The 9,191-nt window shown below is 43.2% G+C and overlaps 1 protein-coding gene across 1 annotated transcript; it reads right to left on the bottom strand.

The window, feature by feature from the left end:
• Positions 1-772: 772 nt before the first annotated feature.
• On the bottom strand, positions 773-1,852 carry LOC130673817 (death-associated inhibitor of apoptosis 1-like). The gene has a single exon (XM_057479026.1). It carries the CDS (start codon positions 1,850-1,852, stop codon positions 773-775), a length of 1,080 nt encoding a protein of 359 aa, XP_057335009.1.
• Between the last annotated feature and the right edge of the window lie 7,339 nt (positions 1,853-9,191).

Raw genomic sequence — 9,191 nt, 5'->3', positions numbered from 1 at the left:
GCGCGATAAGTCATTTACCTGCACTCCAGTAATGTCGGTTAAAAATTTAGAAACTTCGGTACCGAATCCGAAAACTTTTGTCGATATTCTGACCAGATGATGCAGACGCCGATAAGTCAGCTCGAGGTCCATGCCCCTGGTTTCCCAGACCATTCCATGCAGAGCCGTTTTCACGATACTACGCCGGCGGGTTTTGTAACTCATATTGTATAATGAACATGGATAGTCGACCATCCAGTGTTCTTGGTTTGCTCGTCCGATGTCGAGTACAGCGATTTCCTTTGGCACCAGTTGCCCCTGGTCGTCCTCGAACCCTTGAACGTCTATCACGATGCATGTTTGGTAGGGATTGTCCCAAACCATATTTTTACGATACGCACCCGTTGACTTATTCTGGTATGCGGCCATTTTCCTTCTGTAAATAGATCATGATCTCTCATGTAACGGGCCATTTGTTTGTACGACCGCTCTTAGTGCTATGTGCAAATGTAGATATGGAGAGAGAAGAAAAAAAAATAAATTTTTTTTTTTGGGTTTCCTCTCTTCCTTCCCCTTTTTTTTTTTGGAAGATATATAAATGAAAGGAAGAGGAAGAAGAAAAAAAAAACTTACGATATTTTACGGGGGCTTATTATTACTTCTACCGACCATTATAGTTATTATTATATATATATATATTTATTTATTTATTTATTATATTTTTTTTTTATTGATTTTATTGTTATTATGCGTCGCCATCCCTTCTCTTCTCTTGAGGATTTACTTGTGTAGATTACGATATTATAGCGCGGGCCACTAAAACAATATTTTCTCGGCAAACGGCGCAACGAGTTAGGCTAGGGGCGCACTTGGTACACGCTACCAGATGACCACATGGTAGGAACACTATTCCCAATTCCTCCCATAAACATATTTTACACCGATTTTGATCTTCAGCCTCCCATGTTGATCCGACGACCGTTTCCGCGTCGCTTCCCCCTTCGTGGCAAGTTCCAAGTTCGCGTTCGTATTCAGACTCGCTAATTACTTGCTCTGATGGCTCAGAGTCTTCCCCAGCTACCAATACGCCCATTTGTTCTTGTACGCGGTCAATGAATGTCTGGCCTTTCATTGCCCATACCCAATAACACTTATTAAACCATTTCGCATGTTCGACCCACGGGTCATCTTCCCTTATCCAATATTTCAAGCCTCCACCACAGTGGAAGCACAAGGTCTGATCGTTACAGTTAGTGTATAAGAATCCGGCCTCCGCTAACCGTTCCTTAGACTGGAGGTTAGTGCTAGGCCAATCGCGAAAACTTTCGAGTCTTTTTTCATAGCTCGCACACTCGGGGTACATGGGACCCCTCGGCTTTGCCAAGTTAAGGTTTCCGAGTTTCAGAAACTGTGGGACCTTGGTGGGGGGCTGTTCGACTGGGGAATCGGGAACAACGAAATAATTCCCTTCCATGAGAGAGCTACCCCCTCCAGGTGGTCGGATTACAGTATTGGACGGGATCGGGGTTAGGGTTATGTCGACGATAGGTAAGGTCTGAACAAACCGACAATCGGGCTGCCAGCGTCGATGGCTGACTACTGGGTCCTCGTTCTCATCCCATCGGCCGATTCGCACTCCGCACTCATAACATTTTACTTGATCTTCGACGCCAATATAAAAGAACCCTGCAGCGGCTAGATCTCGCGGTAGCATGGCAGGACCCGTCCAACCGGCGAAGGTCTCGAGTCGGCGTTGTTCACAAGCATATTGAATAAATCGTGGCACTTGAACGTGAGCGTGTGACCCGGTTCCAATGGTTAGAGTTGGAGAAGACGTCATTCGCCCAGGCGATTGTTCACGGCTCTGCGACATTGGTGCTGCAACGATCGTTATGGCTACCGTTAATGAACTTGCTAATCCCCTTTCGAAGAGGAAGGAAAAGTAGAGACAAGGAGGGTGAAGGAAAAAGACTATTATTTTTACTATGTGTGGTTCGAGTCTTCTTATTACATCTTTGTTCTCCTTTTTTTTTTATTCGTCCTCGCTACTATCGCTTCCTTCGTCGAGGGGCTGTATGTGGGAGTACGCTAACCGGTTAGGATGAACTATTTTGACCTTACGGTTTATTTTCAGCTTAACGTTACCATCAGGCATAATCTCCATTACTTCGTATGGTCCATCATAGGGGAGATGTAACTTGCCCTTTTTGTGTCCCCTTAACAAGAACACATAATCACCAGGATGGAATGATACGGTGGTTATGTCGCGGTCGTAATATTGTTTTGATCTTTCTTTTGCTAGAACTAAGTTTTCGCGGGCCAACGCTTGAACCTCATGGATTCGTATCGTTAATTCCGTAATGAAATCTTCATACGTGGGCGCTGGGCCTTCTTCAGCTTTACTGGATGGTAATCGGGTGGCTCGTCCGTATACAAGTTGGAAGGGTTGATAACGAGTTCCCTCGTGAACACTAGTATTATATGAGAAGGTGGCTAGTTCCAACCACTCATCCCATTCTTCTTCCTGATTCGCGAATTGTTTCAAATATTCAACTAGAGAATGATGAGAGCGCTCTAGAGATCCGTTTGACTGGGGATGAAATGCGGTGGTGCGGTACCTTTTGATTTTAAATATTTTCGCAAATTCTCGCATCAATTGACTTATAAGGTTTGCACCTTGATCAGTGAGGATCGATTTGGGTGGCCCGTATACGCAAATTACACGTTTTGTAAAAGCCTTAGCGATTTGTTCCGACGTCGTTTTTCTTAACGGGACTGCAATTACCAATTTCGTTAACAAGTCTTGAGCGGTGAGAATATATAGGTTACCATTTTTCGTTCTTGTAAGTGGACCAACGATATCTATCGCGACCTTATCGAATGCACTTTCCGGAGTGTCAGTTATTTGCATTGGCTGTTTGGTCTTAACCCGCCTTAATTTAGATAATTGACATGACAAACAATTTTGGATGAACTTTTGTATGTCCACCTTCATATCTTCCCAGTAATAACGTAGCCGAACACGATTATAAGTTTTAGTGATACCCTTATGTCCTCCGATAGCCGAGGCATGGGCTTCTTCCAGAATTCCCTTGCGAGCATTGCGGTCTACGTATTCGACCATACCGAGGCATATAATTAGGGTGGTCCCGGTCTTCACGAAGCAATCACGTAATATTGCCAACACCTGATTCCAGGTCTTCCCGTTTATTATTCGCGACTTAGCTATACTTATTGCTCGTAATTTCAATTTTTCTAACGTATTCGTTAAGGCTCTTCGTATCCATTCCCAGCTGAGAACCCTTTGCGAGTTTAACACTACCGCGACATGGTGACGTTTCCCAACCCGTATCAGAGTTATACTTTTAGCTTGCAGATTTTTAAAGCGAGGCAACGACGATCGTTCGTTCATTCTTCTTGACCCCTCGTCACACGGCTCACCTTCTTCGTTTATAAAATAAAGGTAATTGTTTCTCTGCATGTAGATATGATCCCGAGTTTCCACCACCCGTCGGGGTATGCCCGACCGATTCTTTTTCAGATCTAACGTTTCGTCATTCTCTTCCCCCAACTCCGACTCATTCGAACCTTCTTCTTCTGTGTCATCCCCGTCGTGCGGATCATCGTTTTCCCAGTGGAACCGTGTGTTCTCCAAGATCCCGGGTACGATTTTTCTTGGATAGGGTTGGGATGGTTCCAACTTCATTAATTCCACGGTTTTTATTTCATCAAGGTCTACGAACTTCTTTTCCTCGTCCCCGTCATAATTTTCGCCCGCATTTCTATTCCGACTTCGCGTTCGCGCGGCAATTGGGATTTCATAGGATGTTGAGGGTTGTGGTTGCTCGGTCGATTCAGTCTTAGTTTTAGCAGCCTGAGCTCGCGTTATTACCAATAATTGAGACTCGCGTTTGTCCGTAATTTCATCTTCGTCCGTTTCACTGTGCTTGGTTGGCTTTTCGATGAAAGGATAGGGAGGGTTCCGTGACAATGCGTCTGCGTTAACATTTGTTTTCCCGGCCTTATATATAATCTCGAATTGGTATTCCTGTAATTTTAGCCTCCATCGAGTTAACCGTGACGTTGGGTCTTTCGCGGTTTGCATCCAGACCAATGGTTTATGATCCGTCACTAGTTTAAAAGGGCGCCCGTATAAGTAGGGTCGGAATTGCGATACTGAATGTAATATGGCCAGCGCTTCCTTTTCATACGTACTGTACTTCTGTTCGTTTTCGTTTAAAACGCGAGAAGTATACTCGACTGGCCTGTCTTTCCCAATGGGTCCTTGACTCAGGATCCCCGCGATCGCGATACCGGACGCGTCGGTTGTCACCACAAAAGACTGAGTTGGATCAGGATATTGGAGGACTGGTTCTTCGCACAGTTTGTCACGTAATGTCTCGAACGCCACTTGTTGACTGTCGCCCCATTCAAAAGCCATATTCTTTTTTAATAAATTCGTAAGAGGTTTTGCAATTTGCGAAAATCGATGGATGAAACGCCGATAGTAACCGGCTAGTCCTAAAAATTGCCGGATATTTTTCTGAGTTCGTGGGCGCGGAAAATTTTTTACCGCCGTTATTTTAGACGGATCAGGCCGTACCCCGTCGGAGGATATTATATGACCTAAGTAGATCACTTCTCTCCGCAAGAATTCGCATTTATCTGGCTGGAGTTTTAAATTAGCTGCCTTAAGGCGTTTCATAACTCGTTCTAACTTCAAAGCATGTTCTTCTAGCGAACCTGCATATACAACGATGTCATCCAGATAAACGAATACTTCAACTCCCTGTAATCCCGATAAGACTATGTTCATTATACGTTGGAAGGTAGCGGGTGCCGTTTTGAGCCCAAAGGGCATTCGCGAAAACTCGAAATGACCGAATGTGGTTGAGAACGCAGTTTTGTGGCGGTCTGCCGGGTCCACCTCAACTTGGTGATAGCCGGACTTTAAATCTAACGTAGAAAAATAAATTGCCCCACCTAGTTGTTCCAAAATCTCAGTTATTAGTGGTAACGGCTGCGCGTCACCCACGGTTTTTTCATTTAACGGACGAAAGTCGAGCACCAACCGATATTTTTTATTACCTTGTGAGTCAGGTTTCTTAGGAACAATCCACACGGCGGTATTATATGGTGATACCGACGGTACGATAATTCCCTGTTCTTCCAACTCCTTCGCTTGTCGGTTAATTTCTCCCCTCAACGTTTGAGGGTATCGATACTGTCGTGTAAATACTGGTATTTCGTCCGTAGTTTTAATTTTGTGCGTCAGTACGTTGGTGCAACTTAATTTGTCTCCCGGGAGAAAATAGCTATTGTGATGCTCTCGGACATGCTCCAATATACTTTCTTTCTCCTCCTCGTTCATATGATTATGTCTCAACAAATTCATAATAGTTTCAACCCGCTTCTCTTTCAGATTAGATTGTCCACTTTCTCTTAGAAAGTCTAAACACCCGTCCCTGTAAGCTTTTTCTACCCCGGAGTTACCCGCGTTACCGTAGGAGTCCCGGAAATTTATGTTAGCTCCGGCGGCATTTTCCTCATTATTGACATTTTTACAATCATACTTGATCTCTCTACCCTCATTATTGGTTCTGCGGACATTCGCTTCTCCGAATGCAAACTCGCTATTATTTAGGTTTTCAAAATAATCGCTTGCTCCCGCAGTACCTTCTTCACAATCGTATTTTCCCAAATAATCACCGAAATTCGTACTTTCATTATTATTTCTCTCGGCAATTATTGTTCGGACGACATGCTCGCCATTGATTAAAGTTTCAAAATTATTACTTACTCTCGCGGTACTTTTTCCGCAATTATATTCTCCCAAATTATCACCGACATTTACACTTGCACTATTATTTCTCCCGACCATTACTTTTCCGACGGCATGTTCACCGTTTATTAAAGTTTCAAAATTATTACTTACTCTCGCGGTACTTTTTCCGCAATTATATTCTCCTAAATTATCACCGACATTCACACTTTCATTATTATTTCTCCCGACCATTACTTTTCCGACGGCATGTTCACCGTTTATTAAAGTTTCAAAATTATTACTTACTCTCGCGGTACTTTTTCCGCAATTATATTCTCCTAAATTATCACCGACATTCACACTTTCATTATTATTTCTCCCGACCATTACTTTTCCGACGGCATGTTCACCGTTTATTAAAGTTTCAAAATTATTACTTACTCTCGCGGTACTTTTTCCGCAATTATATTCTCCCAAATTATCACCGACATTCACACTTTCATTATTATTTCTCCCGACCGTTACTTTTCCGACAGCATGCTCACCGTTTATTAAAGTTTCAAAATTATTACTTACTCTCGCGGTACTTTTTCCGCAATTATATTCTCCCAAATTATCACCGACATTTACACTTGCACTATTATTTCTCCCGACCATTACTTTTCCGACGGCATGTTCACCGTTTATTAAAGTTTCAAAATTATTACTTACTCTCGCGGTACTTTTTCCGCAATTATATTCTCCTAAATTATCACCGACATCCACACTTTCATTATTATTTCTCCCGACCATTACTTTTCCGACGGCATGTTCACCGTTTATTAAAGTTTCAAAATTATTACTTACTCTCGCGGTACTTTTTCCGCAATTATATTCTCCCAAATTATCACCGACATTCACACTTTCATTATTATTTCTCCCGACCGTTACTTTTCCGACAGCATGTTCGCCCATCTCAAAAATGCGAGCCGTATTTTTACTGTTATCAATGTAAGTATTTTCGTCTTTAATAAAAGCGTCAAAATAATTAATCTCTGTATATGGTTCCAGCGTAACGACCGGCACCGCTACTTCTATTTCCTTGGGCGTTGTATTAATTATAAACATGTGTGCCCTCCCATTTCTATTTGTCACGAGCGCGTTGCCCAAATAAATCCCTTTGTTAACTCTAAGTCTTCGCACGAATCCCGTCTCTACTTCTGGATTAGCGACTCGTACGTAAAACCCAGCTTTTGTGCGGGCCGGTATAACTACCGTTTCCGCGTGTTCAAATTCTACTTTATGTCCTCGAATCTTTAGACACCCTTGAGAATAGAGTACGTCTATCTCATTATCTTTCAAGAATTTCGATCCCAAGATCCCATTTCTTTTTATTGGGAATATGTTCGGAACTAAATGAAATACAATCGGGATGCCAAAAAATTCAGTATCCATTTTACCGAGAGTGAAAACAAATTCCGGGGTGATTCCTGTTAGTTTTAATATTTCGCTACGATCAACCCATGTACCCGGGGTAACCATACCGCATTTAAGTAAATTTAATTCGCATCCCGTATCGATCATTAAAATAGCCGACTCGATTATTTCCTTACATATTATTTTTATAGTAGGGGCTTCGCAATCGTGGCTAAGCCTAACTACTGCCACTGGAAAGTCTCCAATGGCTCCTCCGTGTCCATCTCTTCCGCAATTACTTGCATGACCGGACGCTCGGATCTCCCAACCTCCCGCGGTGCGTCCGAACGCAGGGGGGTTTGGTAGTTTCCCGACCTGTTTTCGTTACCAACGCGTGCCCGCTCATTAGTGGATGGGCCCGACGGCCCGTCCATGAATGACCTGCGATTATTTTCCCGTCTTTTTGTACAATCTACCATAAAATGCCCCGGTAGTTTGCAATAATAACAAATCCTTTCCTCCCTTTGACCGTTTACACGTTCGCGGTTAAAATTCGGAGAAGTTAATTCGCTTCTTGAATTATTATTGGTAGCATTTGGGTTAGTGTTATTACGATTATACTGGTCATTGCTCCGATAGTTATTCCCGTAAGGACCGTCGTACCGGCTTTGACCATTATTTTCGCTGCTTCTATTATTATGGTTGCCCTGCGGGTAGTTATGGTTGCGGGTTCCGTTATTACCGTTATATCGATTATTAGTTCCGCGATATAGATTAAAATTAGTATCATTACCATTATTATATCGATTACTGTTATAGTTATTAGTTGGATTAATTGGAAATCGCTCGCGAGTGTTAAATTCTCGATTTAAGTCCCGTTGATAACACATCAGAGCGCTATGACCGGTTTTATTACAAATTTGACATACGATAGGTTGCCCCTGTACTACTCCTACTCGTTTCCCATCTCGATTATTTGGTAGCTCGTAGTCAAAGCTTCGGTTTGAATAATTTATGTCTCTTCTGGACGGGGTTTTTCCCCTCAACAATTCTTTAGCGCGTACATACTTCTCGATTTTCACGGCTTCGATTGCGGTCTCGCGATAAGGTTGGTTTCTCGAAATTTTTTGCTCTACTTCCGGTTTAAGTCCACGTATAAGACAATCCCGGAATTCATTCTCATATCTTACTTTTTCCGCGGGGGCTAAAGGCTCGTTATTTGGTATTTGCGATTTTACCACGTCTAATATTTGATTTCCTAGTTCAAAAACTCGATTAGTATATGACAATGCCGATTCGTCGTCGCGCTGAAAAATTCTTCCCATTTCCCCTTGTAATTGGTACAAGGACTTGGGGGGTTCGTACAATTCTTTTAGGTGAGTCAAAAGTGCGTCCACTGTCCTGAAGGTCTGCTCCTGAATAGTTCTCCGCGCTTCGCCCCGTAATTTATTTCGCAGCATTAGCACTAGATTTTGCTCGTGTTCCGCGGGCACCATCGCGTGGGCCTCCTTACATCCTTCGATAAAGTGAGCCAATGGTATATTTTGGCCCGTAAAATAAGGGACTGCCTCGACCGCATATTTAATGGAGTTTGGCAAAACGACATGTATTTCATTCATATTCGGTATTGGTGCTAATTCGTTTCTGTCGCCCGGCGCAATTTGTAAATCTTCAAAGTTAATTTCCCGTCTAACCCGGTCGCCGGCGGCTCGCGCTCTTTCTGCTTCTCTAATTCGTTGTTCCTCCCGTTCCTGTTCCTCTCGTAAGCGTCTCTCTTCCTCCAGCCGACGTGCGTTTTCCTCCGCACTTACTCTAATTTCACGGTTTCGTTCGGTCGCTCTTTCTTGTTCTCGTCTCGTCTGTTCTGCTACTGTTAATTTGTCAGGACTTTCTCTGATCGTACCCGAAGAACCCGGACGTAAAAATTGTTGGTTAAATAAGGCTCGTTGCTCTGGAGTTAAAGATAGCGGGTCTATATTTTGCCAATCGGTACCTTCTATCTGCTCTTCGCGTTGTTGTCGACCTTTACTACGCGATCTCGTTACCGGGGGAG

The sequence above is a fragment of the Microplitis mediator genome, chromosome 8 (assembly GCF_029852145.1).
Source record: "Microplitis mediator isolate UGA2020A chromosome 8, iyMicMedi2.1, whole genome shotgun sequence".
Taxonomy (NCBI): domain Eukaryota; kingdom Metazoa; phylum Arthropoda; class Insecta; order Hymenoptera; family Braconidae; genus Microplitis; species Microplitis mediator.
This window is presented reverse-complemented; position numbering and strand designations above follow the sequence as displayed.